General features: G+C 41.2%; 3 protein-coding genes across 14 annotated transcripts in view; 1 reads left to right on the top strand and 2 right to left on the bottom strand.

Moving 5' to 3' along the window:
• SPAG1 (sperm associated antigen 1) overlaps positions 1 to 257 on the bottom strand; it is a 29,135-nt gene extending 28,878 nt beyond the window's left edge. The window contains exon 1 of one of the 2 annotated variants that reach the window (XM_081204458.1): positions 241 to 257. The gene's annotated coding sequence lies outside the window, so the exon portion shown is untranslated. The other variant, XM_081204457.1, reaches the window with a different exon arrangement.
• A 2,367-nt stretch (positions 258 to 2,624) lies between these two features.
• On the bottom strand, positions 2,625 to 5,703 carry POLR2K (RNA polymerase II, I and III subunit K). 2 transcript variants are annotated; one of them, XM_081205398.1, is made up of 4 exons: positions 5,616 to 5,703; positions 5,121 to 5,184; positions 3,583 to 3,675; positions 2,625 to 2,785 (listed from the first exon to the last, which is right to left on the bottom strand). In XM_081205398.1, the coding sequence occupies exons 2-4, from the start codon at positions 5,179 to 5,181 to the stop codon at positions 2,763 to 2,765; spliced, it is 177 nt and encodes a 58-aa protein (XP_081061524.1). In that variant the 5' UTR covers positions 5,182 to 5,184; positions 5,616 to 5,703; the 3' UTR covers positions 2,625 to 2,762. The 2 variants fall into 2 exon arrangements, with proteins under 2 accessions (XP_081061524.1, XP_081061523.1); XM_081205397.1 differs by having other exon boundaries at positions 5,562 to 5,696.
• A 1,520-nt stretch (positions 5,704 to 7,223) lies between these two features.
• FBXO43 (F-box protein 43) lies at positions 7,224 to 16,801 on the top strand. Of its 10 annotated transcripts, none has more exons than XM_081205387.1 (7): positions 7,224 to 8,314; positions 9,195 to 9,268; positions 10,309 to 10,377; positions 11,818 to 13,331; positions 14,168 to 14,270; positions 15,192 to 15,377; positions 16,254 to 16,801. In XM_081205387.1, exons 4-7 carry the CDS (start codon positions 11,842 to 11,844, stop codon positions 16,500 to 16,502), a joined length of 2,028 nt encoding a protein of 675 aa, XP_081061513.1. In that variant the 5' UTR covers positions 7,224 to 8,314; positions 9,195 to 9,268; positions 10,309 to 10,377; positions 11,818 to 11,841; the 3' UTR covers positions 16,503 to 16,801. The 10 variants fall into 10 exon arrangements, with proteins under 10 accessions (XP_081061513.1, XP_081061506.1, XP_081061510.1 ...); XM_081205380.1 differs by lacking the exon at positions 9,195 to 9,268 and adding an exon at positions 8,556 to 8,635; XM_081205384.1 differs by adding an exon at positions 8,556 to 8,635 and having other exon boundaries at positions 9,195 to 10,377.
• The last annotated feature ends 513 nt before the right edge of the window (positions 16,802 to 17,314 follow it).

The following is a 17,314-nucleotide window of genomic DNA, read 5'->3' as shown; positions in this document are numbered from 1 at the left end:
ATCCTCAAACGGCCACACACAGCATCCCCTACCCGGCACCGGACGCTCCTACCTGCTTCCTTCCCCAGCGAACGCCGCCACTCCAACGTCCTTTCCACAGGAGAGAGACCCCAGCAACCGTTTGCCGCCGCCCCTCGCCGCTCGGAGCGGCCTTGAACCGGCGCCGCTGAGGGAAACCCTACAGGTGGCCCCGCCGAGAGCCACTTTTTAAATAGAATTCGCTCGAGCAACAAAACGTACCCCCTCAAGCGCACGCGCAGAAGGCGAGCGGCCCACCACCACCTCAGCGCAGTCGCCCGAGGAAGGCAGTCTTCACCGAGGGCCGCGCGGGGCGGTTGCTAAGGAGACGCTGCTTCGCCACCGCCGTCGCTCTGGAAAGGGCGGCTTGCCAACGTTGTGAAGGCAGGCGCTCGTTCCCCTCCTCCCGCACTTCATTAAAGCGTACATCTAAAAACGGTTTAATGTTTCGTCTTCTTGTCTATTGAATTTGTTCTAAATATATCCCAATCCCACCATGTTTTACACTCGCCGAACAAAAGCAACGGGCAATAAAAGCAATGAAGTTCAGCAACTAAAAAGCATCATAATTAATAATAAATAAAAAAACACCACCCAGGACCAAACTTCTGCTATAAGAACAGTACAACCGATATGCCACCTTAAAGGTGGCTTTTCATTAGTAGGCTCAAGGAGGCAAACAAGATACCTGCACAATGGAATACACAAGTAGTAGCACAATTCTAACCCTGTACACAGAGATGCAAATCCTATTTAAATCAGTGGGGCCTCACACTACTAGGTGGAGTTAGAGTTGCAGCCTTAGCCTAACCCTCAATTAAATTCAACAGGATTTATTTCTGAGTAGATGTCAGGGTTACGCTGCAATTTAACACAAAATAGAAAAAAAAGAGATCCAGCTTTCCTCCATCTGCTTGCTGGAAATTGATGGCATAGGAACAGTAAATGGAGAAAATCATTGGTCCTTCACTCAGCTGGTGGCAATTTGTATTATTTCTGCACCATCAGATGGCAGGGCATTTAGGACAAGTTATTAGGTATCTGCAAAGTACACAAAACTAAGGAAAAATAGATCTGATGCCCTCAGAGGGCTTCAAGGCCAAGCAAGCATTTGAACCTTGAGCTCCATGATTACACTTTTAACCATTATACTAACCTGGTTCTGACCCCACTATCATCACCCCATGCTTTTTTCCATCCCCTCAGACATAAGAGATTCTGTCAACTAGATTTAGCCACTTGTTTGACTTACCGTAGATGCTACAATCACATTAGACCTTAAATGAATTTTTAACTATTTTAATTTGTTTTTCAATGATATACATATTGTACAAAGTCACAAAATAGAAATTGACTATAACAAGAAATAAAAAAAACAACTCCCCCCCCCCGTGTCAGAAGCCAGGTAAGTAATCACATTCATTCTTATACATAGTCTTGCCTGTGTTGTTCTTACAGAGTATATTGCCAAGATAATGTCACAATTTCCTTCAGCCAAGAGATTGAGATATTCAAGGATAAATTTCAGAGCAGAAATATAATGACATCCAAATTTGTGATGATACTGGTGATAAGTTGTTTTGTAAACCTGATTTGTTGGCTAATGTAATAAATGACCATCAAACAGCATAAAATGTGTGTGTGGTTTCTTTTTCCCTTTCATAACCACTACACTAAGCAGTGAAATCCACATGCTCCTGGATAATTTGTGGTACTTCCAAACGTATTGTCCATCAATAACCCTGGGTTATAGGGAAAGCTCCTCTTGCTCGGTCCTAGCTCCTGCCAACCTAGAAGTTTGAAAGCACGTAGTGCAAGTAGATAAATAGGTACCTCTCCAGCAGGAAGGTAAACAGCGTTTCTGTGTAGTGCTCTGGTTTGCCAGAAGTGGCTTAGTCATGCTGGCCACATGACCCGGAAGCTGTATGCTGGCTTCCTCAGCCAGTAAAGCAAGATGAGCGCTACAACCCCAGAGTCGTCCGCGACTGGACCTAACAGTTAGGGGTCCCTTTACCTATAGAGAAAGACAACCAAAGGGGACATGTTTTCCTGTGATTGCATCCCTCCCAAACGGAAGGTGCAAATCCATATGTCATATGAGGTAATTGCACCAGTGTCCTATACCATCTATGGATTATCTTGATAGAATTTTCCCAAACATATGCTGAGACAGATTTAACTGGTTTGTCTAAAGTGGTGTCCAGTCACATTCACAACTGTCTCTCATACCCTCCCATAATCCCTCTAGAGGGCCTATCAAATTGCTTACAAATCCTCCATAAATTAATAACACCATACCCTTACATGGTCACACATAGATATTAAATTCTCTAACCATGTTAATGGCTGGCTAGCCTGTGTTTTCAATCCTGCGTCCAATAACAAATGTTGTCATTGGTGTTTCTGGAGCCACTCGAAATTCAGATTTCCTGTATTAGTTGCCAGCTGTTCCAAAGAAATGGGATCATTATTAACATAAAATAGTATCCCTTTCGTTCCCAGTTAGGAAGAGAATTAGATTTTATGGTAGTGGGTGATAATATAGAACTTTAAAAGATTTAAAAAAGTTTTCTCAGATTTCATTACTGGCAAAAATGTCAACCAAGTACTGGAATAAAACTTTATTGTCATAACAGAATAATTTACACACTGTCAGAATGGAAGAATGCATTTGCCCATAAGAAAATCAAAGTCTAACATGAATAAAGTACATTGCCATAAACCAGATGCATCTTCTGTTTTCTTCATCGGGCATCAAACACAACCACTATAGTAGAGTTAAAGAAAAAATCTGGAGACCATGAGAAAAAAACAACGGTTAGTTATATGCATTATGCAAGCAATTATTTCACGCTCCTAACACATTTCAACAAGAGGCATAAGCAAGAAGCAGAAAGTTTGTGCTTTGTGCTTCTTTCCAATGTTCAAGGTGTAACTTTCACATCTCCCTCTGCAATCAGCTGTTCTATTTCAGGGGTAGTCAACCTTTTTATACCTACCGCCCACTAATGCATCTTTCTCGATGGTAAAACTTCCTTACTGCCCACCAGTGCTCAATAGGAGGATTCAGCTTGTGCCATAGAACCCCCTAATGTCCACCTAGAATCCTGAAACACCCACTAGTGGGCGGTAGGGACCAGGTTCACAACCCCTGATCTATTTAAACACCACTGAATGCAACGGCACTGACATGCAATTAAAAGCCACTAGGATACAGTATATACATATGCACAAGTATGGTGCTATGTGTTGTAACAACCTTAGTTGAAAATAATTATGCCTGACCAGTTTACACATGACATTTCACAATATGACTAATCCATCCAAGCTGTGTATAATGAAAGGCAGGCAAAGAACACACTTACCAACCAGAGTATCTGTATATATAAAGTGGATCAAAGTACTGCAGCACAAGTATTTTCAGTACTGATGAGATTTGTAGACCTTTATTAGTGTAAAATTACGCCATCACATTACAGCAACTCTAAACAAATTCTAAAAGTTCAGGTAGTTAGGATCAGCATGCAATAATCAAGCAATGAACAGGCCCACATAGAAGGATACATCTTTTTGTTCTTTTTTTGTACATTATTCTGTATCCACATTCTCTGCATCTGATGGGATCTCTTGCTTTTATTTCATTTTCTGTGTGACATTCTGAAAATATATATAAAAAAATATATGAAAATTGAAACAAAGCAATGAGAACAAAGCTTAACAATGTGTGAGAAAAACTGTCCTTTTATTATAACACACAAAATATTATAAACAATGTCACATTTTATTGAAAAGAACAGAGTCTAGCTAACTCATTTTACTAAAATGTTAGAGAAGTTAGGCTGCAATCCAAGTCCTGAGGGGTTAAGGGGAAAGTTGGATTGAGTGGAGGTGTCCCTCCGCCCAGCCCTACTGGCCTGTACTTGTCGAGTGATGCATCACTGCTGGCACACAACTCTCCATTCGACCTGAACATGCAGGTGGAGGTGCTAATGGGGGAGATTCTGCCACCAGCAGCTGGCAGAAAACCCTGAATTAGAACATTCCAGGTAGGGGCTGAGCTGGCCTAGGATCCTCTGAATCCCAGACTGACCCTACTATCATCATATTACGGCACTGACATGATCCAGATTTAGGGGGCAATCCTATGGCAAGACATGCTGCAATTAGCTGTTTACAATACAGATTTCTGGTTCAGCTGGCTAATTCCTAGCTCAGCTGAAGATACAACAGTGTACCTTGCTCATCTTGGTGGAGCTGGAGCTGAGCCGAGGCCCATGTAGGTTCAAAAATAGGGGTGTTCCAGGTCTGCAACCAGAAAAGGTGGGTTCGGTTGGATCCTAAACTTGCCCAGCTTGGTCTTGTGACCTGGCAATCCAGTGTAGAACACCATTTTAAAGGCTTGTTTCCCCTCTGTTTTCGACAGAGCAAAAACAGTCCTGCTACTGAACAGGGTTTGGAACTAGTATAACTACAACAGCTTATTTTATGCCAGTTTTGTGTGCATAGGATTGCTCCCTAAATCACAGTTGTAGCTCCAGCCCTGCCGCTCTGTCAAACCCCTCTACTCCTCCTTTAGATTGTGAGGCCAGAAAACCTATATTCACACTGTATTTTATAAATTAATTTACACTAGAATTATGAAAGGTTCTTAACATTTCATATTGGAGTTCGTCAAATTAGAATGGTTCAATACTGAGTTCAATATCTGAGTTCAATATTTATATAGAAGATTTATATTTTATATTTTGATTTTTCACCAGTCCTCAAAGTGGCCTAGAGCATTTATAAAATACAACAGATACACCAATAAAATTAATTCCACTGGAGCACAAGCTGGGATCTGATACTCCTTTCCACAGGACAGTTGGTAGCCAATGGCCCTGTGGTGGGGAGCAGAGACCCCAAACAAAGCAGCAACAGACACTTGTGTCATCTTCATCTCCCTCCCTCTCATTTAAACCTACAGAATTCTAAGATGCAATTAATGACAGACTGCATGAATATGAGACAAAACTCTTTTTCAGCAACACTCTATGGCACAACCACCTTACCAAGAAGCTATACCACACAACTCCTACCAGTTAGGCATGACATGATCTTACCTCCACAGATGTATATCATAGGTTGCTGCTTTGGAGGAGGAGCATCTTTCTGGGTGTCCATATTCTGTCAGTAAAAAGAAGACAAATCATGCAGATCTTTTATGAGTTTCGTACGCATAGTTCTCTTACAAGTCCACTTCAGGCTTGTTGTTAAATAAAATCGGGTGATGGTGTTACAGGCTGGAAAAGGGAAGGTTTCTACCTGATTTCTTCATTACGCCGATTTTTTACTTTTAAAACCAAGCAAGAGTATGCCAAAAGAAAAGAGCACGCGACACGAGGAAGACGCAACATTATTTACCCGCTTCCCCAACCAACCCATGACTCAACCCTCGCGGGTCGATCTATAGTCTCATCCCGGAAGGCAGGAAACGAATCCCGGAAGCACGAATGAGCTACAACTTTTGGGGAAGGGCCTGATTAGGGAATTTATCACCTCACCTTTCAACAGAAACAATCCCCCCAAAACAGGTTTTTAAAAACCAGCTCCGTTACCAGTTCGTATCTCCCATGCACGGCTCTAGGGCGCAGCCTAATGAGCACTACTATTGGGCGCAGGCTGATGACGAAAGAAGCACACACAGCAAGCCCGCAAGTCCCGCCCCGCTAGTTCAGGCGTGTTGTTAAAGAGCTGGGTTGCAACCGTATTTAGCGCTTTATAATCTTTCGCAATTACTCAGTAAACTAAGAGGCTGCAATCTTTTTACCTGGGAGTAAGTCCCATTGAATTCAGTGGGACTTACTTCTGAGTAGACATGTTTTAGGATTGCGATGTTAATGGTTTGCTCAGCAAATACTTTGTTATAGGAATTCAAAGGAGCAGTTTTTTCTTATAACAATTTGTTCAGGTTTTAACTTCAGTATATTAGCTTCCAGTATTACACTGCACTGCAACGTACGTTTTAAACATTTATCATAGGTAAAACTTGAACTGTGGCTCGGAGCTCAGACCCAAAATCTTTATCAGGGGTTGTGTCTACTTCCTTACTGTAGTCTACTTCCCGCCCCCTCCTTTACTCTCTCTTAAAAGTTTATAAGCTGGTTATGATTAAAAATAGATCTGAGCGTTTGCAACGTGTATTTTTCTCATGTCAAGTAGTCACGCCAATTCCCACCCCTACCAAGAAAAAAAGAGTTAGGAGGCAGTGTGTCTTGTCACAAGGGGTCTTTTGATGCAAATTAGTTCTGTATCTTTCAGGTAGGTTGGGTGCCCAAACACTTTCCTGTAAGCCCCACTGAACGTAGTAGGGCTTGTTTCTGAGTAGTTATACAAAGAATTACACACTCTAGAAGTAAACCAAATACAGTAGGAGCAAACCAAAAACAGAGAAGCAAATAGTAAGAATACTACTACTAAGCTTTTAAGGAGTATACAGTAGTATTTTAGACTTCTGTTCATAAATGTACCAAGTAAACACATACAAAAATATATAAACCACATGTCTGAAACCCCACAGAAAAAAGTCCTGAACAAATTGACCTCAAATATTTCTCTGCAAGGTCAAAGTGGGAAACCTCCCCATTGGTTCTTTTCTCACAAATCCTGTCTTAAGGGCACATTTAAGATATGAATAGGGTGTGAGCCTGTGACTCAGCTCAGGAACTAAGTATTTATCATTACAAAAGACTGACCAGGCTCCCCAGGGTATCCAATCAAGTAAGGAATAACAGGTAACCTGCCAGACAGGAGATAAAAAACACACTCAGATTTCTGTGGTGTATTTATGATGTTTCTGGGGGTGGTCTTGAACTCCAGGGTGGGCAATTTAAAATGTCTATATAAGGGCAAAGCTGGGTTCTGGGTCCTCCTCTCCTCCGTGTGAGGGGAGCACCCTGTTGCAACAGATCAATAAAAATCAGGCTTACTAGCTGCTTTGCTTCTCAAAATTCTCTGGTTGGCCTCTGTTATTTTTCTCCGACCGATGGCGAACCTGCAAAGGACTCTACAAGGGCTCTTGTGTACCCCATAAGGGAATAAGGGCAGATTTCCGTTTATTACCGTTCAAAGCAATTCACTTCCATTATCTTGCAATGTTTTGTAATAATATTTATTATTATTTTAATTTTTAATGTATTGATTGCCTTTCACCCTAAAGTCCCAGGGCAGATTGCCATTTAAAATACACTTTAAAAAACCTTATAATTAAAAAATACACTCACAGCGAGCCCTCACTACACTTAGTCAACACTAGTCAACATTGCAGGTGGAGTGAGGGAACTGCAATTTGTGGTCCTTGCAGGATTTGGACCTTGGATTTCCTGGCTCATTCTTCACATTAGTTCTGTATGCTGTGAAAGATGACATTTCTCTTCTCCTTAATAGCGGGGGAAGTGGAAATTCTAATCTACTATAGGGAAGGGGGGGAGAATGTGTACATCCACCTCAATGAATATGGGGTATAAAATGTGTTCATGTGTGGCTGAAAAACACCGAAGACGGTCAGAGAAATCCAGTTTTTGTGAAAGGAAGTGGGTCATGGGGTAAGGAGGTCAACCATAGGAAATCGACAGGCCAAAGCCCTCCTTCACACGCCCCCAGGTTATAAAAATGCACACGCATCGACGCGTGTTAGCTAGCACGCCTTCAGAGAAAAGCTCTGCAACTTGCTCCTTGCCCGGCCTCAGTTCACAAAACTTTCTGTCCTTTGCAATTAATGCACAACTGCAACTTCTCCCCTCTGCCTCCCTCCCTCCCTCTTTCTGCCGGTCTGGCGCGTGGCGTCCGTTCTGAGCTCCTCTCCTAGGAGGCAACGCGGAGGAAGAGGGAGCGGAGGAGAGAAGCTGCAGCAGTTGGGAAAAGGCGGGTAGTTCAAAACTGAGCGAGGGAAAACCACGGCAGGCGCACGCGGGCAGTGCAGCGGGAGGCGTTTCTCTTTCTCGCTTAGGGCAACGCTCTGGGGCTGAGGCGAGCTGGAGCGGGGGAAGCCCAGAGCTGCTGCTGCTGCTGCTTTTTCTCCAACAGGCAGAGAGCCGTGCTCTTTCTGCATAGATCTTGCGCGCAGCCCCTGCCAGTTCTTAGGATGGGTGCGAATTCGTTCCCTTTTAAAAGCCCTCTTTAATCACTCTTCCCAGCCGCCGCCTCCCACCCATCTCTTGCTCCACATGTGGGAGCAGAGCCCTTTTCACCGTCTCCATTGACTTGTGCGAGGATTTGGGGGGTGTGGAACTGCTGCTGGTGGTGTTTCGCACTCAAGGTGACTGAACCCCTCAAAGTCCCGTTTCTGTCCCTGTTATTTTAGGCCATTTACTAAAAGAAAACAGAGTACAGTTAATTAACTTTAATGTTAATCCATTCATTTGAACATACTTTGACTCTAACCATACCTATCAGTTTCATGATTAAGATTGTATGTTTGGTAGAGTGCTTGGCTTGTTCTGTTTCTTTTATTCAACCTTGGACGCCTTTCCTCCATTTCACCGTTCCCTCTTCCCCAGGTTAAAAAGGTACTGGTATTTTGATTTTAACAATAAGGAAACCTTCATGAGAAGCGACTCCTGCCTTTCAAATTCACAAGGTAAGTAGGGCTGTTGTGTGGTTTTGAGGGAGATCTCACACAGCCACTGTTCTCCCCTAAATCACTCCTGAATGATGGAGTTAATGAAATCCTAGCTAAGGAAGGAGAAAGTGTTCTGTAGAGGCTGTACACAATTATCTGGGAATAACAATGGGAGTTACTTCTGAGTAGACACCTGTAGGATTGTACTGTTACTATGGTATAGGTGATGAAATGATGGTGAAGAAAATACACATTTGCACTAGAAAATCCTGCTTTTCTAATGCTCTTGCTTAAAACAGACACATTGACAAACAGTTTTTTATAGTCAGTATTTTTAAAAGTCACTACAGAGAAAGCTGTAAAGTTAAGACTTTACATTTGTAGTTTTGTTTTTAGGCACAATTATCCTTTTTTGCATTAATTTGCAGGCCACCTAAACAGAGCATACTGGGGATGGTGCCTTAAGAAATTATGATCCCAATCTAGTTGTTTCCAGAAACACACACTATTGCCTTCTATGTCTTGTACTGGCTCTGCATTTATACTAATAACTTTTTCTTTTCTTACTTACTTAAAGCAGAGGATCATAGTTCTAAATTCTAAACATCTTCCAAGCAAGTGAGGAAGATGACACTGGTATCTTGTGTACAGGTGATAATTTCCTGTTTGCTCCAGATAGCTGGTAATTACAACTTGCCACCAATGGAGGTTCCATTTTGCAATTTTCCTAAGCAGTAAACAGTGTGTATATATATCTAAGCCTTTAAAAAAATAGTAAGTTTCCACTTTCCAGGAGTCGTTTGAAAAGCTCCTCTGTACTTTTAAGTCCACCACTGAATGAGACATGATTTGCAGCTGATCAGGAGTGCTTACTATCACAGAGGGACAAGACACAAGCAAAAAGACAGGGAAATAGGGAGAGAGAAATTAACTTCTGATTCAGTGTTAGATTAAAAGTACAGGGAAACCTCCGGGTTGTGATCTGACAACCCTAAAGCCATCTGTGCAAGTGGCTATAGCAACAACTGTGACAGTTGATTCTCTAGGTAAATGTTTGTATTGTTTGAAGTACTTCCATCTCCCTAGTAGCAAGTTCAGAACAATCCGTTTCGTTAGATGACCCTTCGTTAGATGGTTCTCCTGTGTTGAGAATGTGAATAACACTTCTTCTAGTTACTTTCTTTATATTGTTCATGGTTTTTATAATCCTGTGTCATTTTCCTTCAGCTGTCTTTACTTTAAGCTAAAAACTTAGCTATTTAAGCCTCCTTTTTATTTTACAAGGAAGACACTAAAAATGTCAGTTTGTTCTCTGCGTCGGTGTGTTAGTCTTGTGCCTTAAAGAGTGAAACATTTATAATTCACAATACCTTTGTAGAGTCCACTTCGTCAAACACATGAAATGTTATCCCAAGCACACAGTACAAACTTAACTGGAGGGTGGAGGTAGTAACTGCATTACAAATGCATTTTAAGACTCTATAGGTCTACCTTGGATTATAATTGGAAGGCAGTGCAGGACTTGGGAGACCTCATTCATACTGTCAGCTGATAACCTACCATGGGATAGGTTGCTGTGTTCTGCACAACCTGTGATTCCCATACAATCATAAGAAACTTTGGCCCACCATATACTAAAGTCTAAGAAAGCTATGCTATGTTTTGTAATAGCAAATGTTTTTGTCCCTCAGCATCCTAGGTGATGCCTGTACAGTTGTGGAGTATTTATTTAACTTCAGCCTCCTTGTGACTCCATCAGGGTAAGTACAAAATCTTAGTTTGTTGAAGAGTCATTGCAAATACAGTGGTACCTCAGGTTACTTACGCTTCAGGTTACATACGCTTCAGGTTACAGATTCTGCTAACCCAGAAATAGTATCTCGGGTTAAGAACTTTGTTTCAGGATGAGAACAGAAATTGTGCTCCAGCGGCGCGGCAGCAGAAGGAGGCCCCATTAGCTAAAGTGGTGCTTTAGGTTAAGAACAGTTTCAGGTTAAGAACGGACCTCCGGAATGAATTAAGTACTTAACCCGAGGTACCACTGTACTGGCCAGGATCCAAAGAACTGAGCGGCTAGTTCTATTATACCATGAGAACGGGATTTGTTTGTTTTTTGTACAGCTCCTGAAAGGTGCATGGCAAACCACTTGTAAGACTGGGTGGATTTGCAAAAATAATTTGTGATCTTTCATGAGAGTCAGCGGTTTAAATAAAACAAACAATTCCATTAGACTAGCAAGCCTTAGGGAGAGAGCGGAGTGTTTCAGGCCCGGCCTATTGGCGAGGCAAGGTGAGGTGCCCACTTTGAGCGGCAGAATACCAACAGGCAGCACCCACCTCTCCTCCACTCACTGTCTCTCTGCCTCCACTGGCAGTGGTGCCGGTATCCAATGAGATCTCTCCGAAATCTCACAAGATCTCATGAAAGCCAGCGCTGCTGCTGGTGCTTTGTGGCTGCCGCCGCACAACATAGGTAAGTGTGGTATGGTGAGGCAGCAGCAAGCAGCAAAACAGAATGCACCGCCCCCGGAGTGGATTGATTTTAAATCACTAAGAACAGAGACCAATTTAAGCTAATGTTTAAAATCATTTTTACTAACTGACTGCTAGTAACTGACTCAAGACACATTTGCTTGTAGTTAAGGAGAGCCTTTATACCACATAGGAGCATAATCTGAAATCTCTCTAATGCCCCTCATGCTATTAGCAGTACATTTTACTGCTTATTGATAAGACACATTTTTGTTTTGCTCTGTCTATATATGCAAGGTTACTAAGCCATATCACTCAAATGAAGGCTATGACTGCGTTCCTAACTGTACTTACCAGAAGGGGAAGCCCCATTAAATTAAATAGGACTTCTGATTAGATATGGTTAAGATTGCATGGCGGGGGCTTCCGGTTACTTCAATACGAGCTTTTTGAAAACCCTTATTTGTGAATGTGTAATGTCATGGTATTTTTAAAGGAGGCAACTGAATGGTAAATGATAACTTGAGTGACCTCTTACTATGAACATAGCGGAGCATTTTTCCTATAACTTTATAATAGGTACATAGGCAATCCCTATTCTAGCAGCATTCAACTGTGGTGACTGGCTTCCTTCTCTGATGAAATAGCTTCATATAAGTGTTTTGTTTGGTACCCAGAGATTCCAGGTATGATGTTATTAATTGTAAAATGCTGTTTCCACTTTACAGATCATAACCAGTTCCAAGCACAAGATGTCAGAAAGCCACTCAATTCTATCCAGTATTCTTAAAAGAGGCAGACTGACCTCTCCTGGCAACAGTGCAAGATACTTCAGCTTTAAAGATTCTTGCTCCCCTTCCATATTTCATGACAGTGGATACAATGGATCATTAAAAGACCCAAGCTTTGATTATAATGATACAGAACATAAAGACGAACAGAATGACACAGGCCTGCCTGAATATTCAAAACATGCACATTCTAGTTTAAGCACTTCATTGTCTCCCATTGACCATGAAAATGTTATCTTTTTATCAGAAAGAAAGGAACCAATTACACATACAGACTTATATGAAACACCAAAAGTTGTTAAAAAAGACTTGTCACTCCGCAGAAGATTGCTTGTGTCTAAATCAGCTTCTGTTGGTTCTTTGGGGTGTTCTGAAAAACAAGTATCTTCAGGGAGCCGTCAGAAAAAAGCATGTTTAGCTCACTTTCTTAGTCTTGATGAAATAATTTCAAAATGTGCCTTGGATTCTCCAAGAGAGAAGAGCTACAAGCCTTTGGCTACTAGTACTTTAAAAAGTGAGGACCCTATTTCTGGTTGTCAGAAACTCAGGCTTGTTTTCTCTCAGCAGAGGACATCTACAATAGATGATTCAAAATCTAAAGGCGGCTGCTTGTCCGAGCCAGGTTGTTTATCTCCAATCCAGCCTAAATCATCTACAAATACACCTAATATTTTTATTGACAATGTTCTTAATAGTTTTAATGATCAAAGCACTTGTCCAGAATTGATTGAAACTCCTAACTGTACATTGTCTGAGACAAATGATGATAGATTTATCACACCCATCAATAGTCTTGTAGAAGGATTTAGTCTTAATATATCTGAAATAAATACCCCTCCAGTTAAAGAAATAAGTGACTTGAGCCTATCAACCCCTGGTAGCAGCAGCTATAATTCACTTAGTTTAGATAAATCGGAGGAGTCCTTGTCAGAACATGAGGGGTCTTTCCAAGAACTACTTCAAAAACGTACGGAATCATCTAGCACTCTAAACTCTAAAAGAAAGGTAAGAAAGCTACAACGCTCAAGAAGATTATCCACACTTTCAGAATGTGGTTCCCAATCAGAAAAAGAGGAGGACTGTGATACCACTGTTGCTCATTCAAAATGCATACTAAAGATAGCTGGCTCTATCACCGAAAGCAATGAATTGGTTTTTCATGAGGATGACAAATGCATGGCTCCAGATTTTGGCAGTCTGTCAAGAACCCCTGCTTTGCAGATAGTGCGTGCGCTATTTATGCAAAACAGAAGTAAAAGAACAAAACAAGATGACCTGCTGAAGAAAATTGATGGAGCTGACATATCTGCGCTGAAGTGTCTTGTGGCTCAACTCATTGGCAGGAAAATGGGCATTGAGAAACTAGATATATTAACAGAATTAAGAATCAGAGACTTAAGACATGTTCTTACTTTGATTTTAGATATCCTGACTGTGGAAAGCCTATGCAGGTAAAAGAAACAACTTTGGGACTTTCACTGGGTGCCCCCTAATGACATTGTACAAGTGTAACATAATTGAAATTCTGTATACTAGTAGTGAATTCAGTTATCTGAGTGCTTATGCTTATGTAGCCAAAATGGCACCATCTACACACATGGGAGGCACCATGAGGCTTGTGGGAGCATCATAATTTGCAGAAGAACAAAAATTATTTGGAGAAAAATCTAAGCGAAACCCAGAGCAGGCCACAGAAGACTGAACATCCTTAGTGGGCACTGGTGTTAGCTGCCTGGGGTGGGGAAAGGAAAACGGGGGAAAAACGGGGAAGGAAGGAAAAATGGAAGGGAGCAGCTAGAAACCTGAAGCACTCCATGTTTTGTTGCAGTTACAACTTCACTCCAGTTTTCCCATTTGGATACCCTGTTTTTGTATTATGATAACCTTTTACAAAATGACAAATCTTTTGGATTCCTCCATTAATTAAGGTTTGGGAATTTGGCATATAACTATTAAGCATAGCAAGGTTGAAGCATAAATAATATTTAAAAATGCTATGTATTAACGGTAAACATTAGCAAATAAAATATTGTTGTCTGTCCCTCTGTGACAAGAGGGTATGATGATTAAAAGTGACCAATATATATGTAAATACCCCTATACTTTGATGTATATCAGCTTCAGAGCACTTGTCCCCTTGATCCTGTGCTGCAGCTATCATTGAAGCTGATTTCTTCATTCTTGATGAAGACATTAATGCAGATCAGGTTCCTTGAGGACAAAGCAGCCCCATTCTGAATTCTAGCAAAATGTTTGAATTGTGGCTGATAGCGATTCTTTATTTTAGTATGTGGAAAGTAAGCAAGAACTGGCGAGAAATTGTTATACAAGATAGACATGCGAATCGGAGGAGAAAGTTGTACATAAAACAGCTGGCAGTTGAAGCTAAGGTAATATACCACTGCACGGGCATTATTGAGGGTGTTTGGTGAGACAGTATGGGTTGAAGAGGAGGAAAAGCAGAAATAAAACTCCATATCTAATAGACATTTCATCAGATGAAATTTGTTGTACTGCTTACATGTGCTACTTATTGATTAAAAGATTTAGGGTGATAACCAACAAATTAATACTGAGAATAGAAATGAGTCTATAAACTAGATTCATAGTTTATTGATTTCAGTGGGCCTACTCAGTATGACTTAGTTGGATATAACCCACTGTCTTTAGTGTCTAGCCACACATTTAGCACATTTATTTTTAAATAGTTCTTTCAAGCCCTCTTACAGGTTTGTTGGGGGTTTGTTTTGATTTTTTAAAATGCTTCTGGCAGATCAGTTTTGGATTAAACCTGGTCCTTTTTGTAGTCGTCTCCCTTTGACCCATACTCGAATCATCTTTATTTCCTTTCTGTGCCAAACTATTTTTGCAAGCTGTATTGTAACAAAGGTGGCACACCAACTGCCAATCTCTGCCAAGCAGTGCACAAAATTCTGGGGGGTTCCACCCCCTCACCCAGAGTTGTGCTTCCATTGAGAGTCAAGACATGGTGTAGACTAGTGAATTTATTCACATATATACAACCTGAGTGTAGCTGGAGGGAGCTACAGATCTTACAGCATTGTCCTCTCAAGAGTGTCTCTCCCTGCTTCTCTCACGGCTTCAGGCAGCTTGAGTCTAAAGCAGCCGGCCGTGCTCCCCAGTCTCTGTGTTGCCACCTCTCCAGCCAGCACCCAAGATGGTTCTGACCACATGGCATCCCCTTCCCAGAATGGGCTTCTGCTATAAGCCATGGCTGGCATTAAATAGTAAACAGCACATTCAGTTTGTTCTTTGCGGAAGTAATTGGTGGTATTTGGTTATTTTACCAGAGACACCTGCCAGATACTGAAGATGCTGCCACTAGACTTCTGATGACCAGATTTGCACTACGATCAGTCCAGGCTCAAGCAAAACCTGCTGTATTACAAATGCAGCCCTCTTGTGACGAGTCTTTGACACCTCGTGGATGCAGCCCTGTTCTTCAGTCAGCTAGCAAAGAAGAAGTGTGTGTAAAGGTAGGAAACTGCAGTATGTGTGAGAAAGATTCCTTAAGTAATGAATGTTGCCAGATACAAGTTAAGCGAAGGCTGCCACAAGAAGTATGAGGGGAAAGTGACGGGGCTATCTAAATAGACAGTTCTGCTAGTGCAAGGACTTTTAGCTGGACCTTCCTCACTCTGTCCTTTTCTATGTGACCCCCTAAGTTGGCCCCAGAGGGCTGGGGAAAACCCCATAACAGATTCAGGGGTTGCACAGGGAGAGAGGAGATGATGGGAAAGTTCCAATTTGCAGCTAAAAGTCCTTGCAGTAGGGCATGGGTAGGCAAACTAAGGCCCAGGGGCCGGATCCGGCCCAATCACCTTCTCAATCCGACCCGCGCACGGTCCAGGAATCAGCGTGTTTTTACATGAGTAGAATGTGTCCTTTTATCTAAAATGCATCTCTGGGTTATTTGTGGGGCCTGCCTGGTGTATTTACATGAGTAAAATGTGTGCTTTTATTTAAAATGCATCCCCTGGGTTATTTGTGGGGCATAGGAATTCGTTCATATTTTTTTCCAAAATTTAGTCTGGCCCCCCACAAGGTCTGAGGGACAGTGGAGCGGCCCCCTGCTGAAAAAGTTTGCTGACCCCTGCAGTAGAGGAACTGTTTAGTTGGATACTGCCCGTAGGCCCATATTAGTAACATTTACCATTTGTCTCTTTTGCTGTATCTTGTCATCTGGGATAAAATTTTATTGACTCTTCTATCTTGATATATTTCTATAGTGAAAATTAATTTACTCATTCCGATGCAACTCTCTAGAAATTAAAGAAACAGGATGGGGTAGTTAGCAGCCTTATAAAAATGAATGCATGACCAAATCTTAAATATCTCTTCCCCTGATGTAGGTTGCCCGATCCCTTTTCAGTGACGAAGCTTTAAAACCTTGTCCAAGATGTCGGTGTCCTGCAAAATACCAAGCCTTTCAAAAAAGAGGACTCTGTAGCCGGGAGGACTGTGCGTTTGACTTTTGCACTTTATGTCTTTATGCCTTCCACGGATCAAGAGACTGTAGCAGTCCATCTGCTAAACGACAAAACAGAAAAGATGCTCTGCCAGGAAGTGCAAAAAGCAAGAGAAACTTAAAACGTCTCTAAATATCTTCAAATGAATGGAACGTATTTCCCCTCCCCCTCAATTCTATTTTGTATAGGTAGCACTTTTAAATAATTATGCATTTTGAAAGTATTACATATTGTAATTTTGACCATAAATCAAGTTGATAATTTAATTCTCTGTGTAAATATCCTAAACTTGACTTTTGATACATTCCAGAAAAAAGTGAAAACATTTTAAACTCTTTGTCTTGGTGTTTGTCACTTTGCCAGACACATTCAATGAGATTTCAATAAAGTACTTTCAATGTAGTTTTTACTACATCTTACAACCGTGTTCTGAGATTTTAAATACTGTTCTTGTCACAATGGTAAATTAAAAATAATTAAATATTCGTTACATTTTAAGGAGTATTTTATGATAAATGTGAGAAGATATTGCCATAATAGTACATTAAAACATACTGCATAGATCAAGTCAAAATTATTTTATTTAATATCAAGCATCACTATTATTATTTTTGAAGTCTTATACAGAGATCAAAAGATAAGACTCCCTGCTTGCCCAAGTTAACAATCTAATAGACACACTGCAAAATGAAAAAGGTAAAGAAGAGAAAACCAAGTAAATTTAGGTAACAGTTCTTGCAAGTTAATAAAATTTGTTACTCCTTAAATTGATAATCTCAGCAGTATCATCTGAGCTGGACAGAGGTGCAACACTCCCTGCAGAAGCATGTAGGCAGTCCATAGCTTTCTGCTTGATGGCTATTGCTAGACCATCATTTCACCCCCTTCCACAGTTCCAAGGCAACTGGCAGTTGCAGCTGAATAATAAAATCACAAGAGATCAA

Source organism: Podarcis bocagei (genome assembly GCF_964188305.1).
Source record: "Podarcis bocagei genome assembly, chromosome: 8".
Lineage (NCBI taxonomy): Eukaryota > Metazoa > Chordata > Lepidosauria > Squamata > Lacertidae > Podarcis > Podarcis bocagei.
The sequence above is the reverse complement of the archived record's forward strand: the minus strand, read 5'-3'. Positions and strand labels throughout refer to the sequence as shown.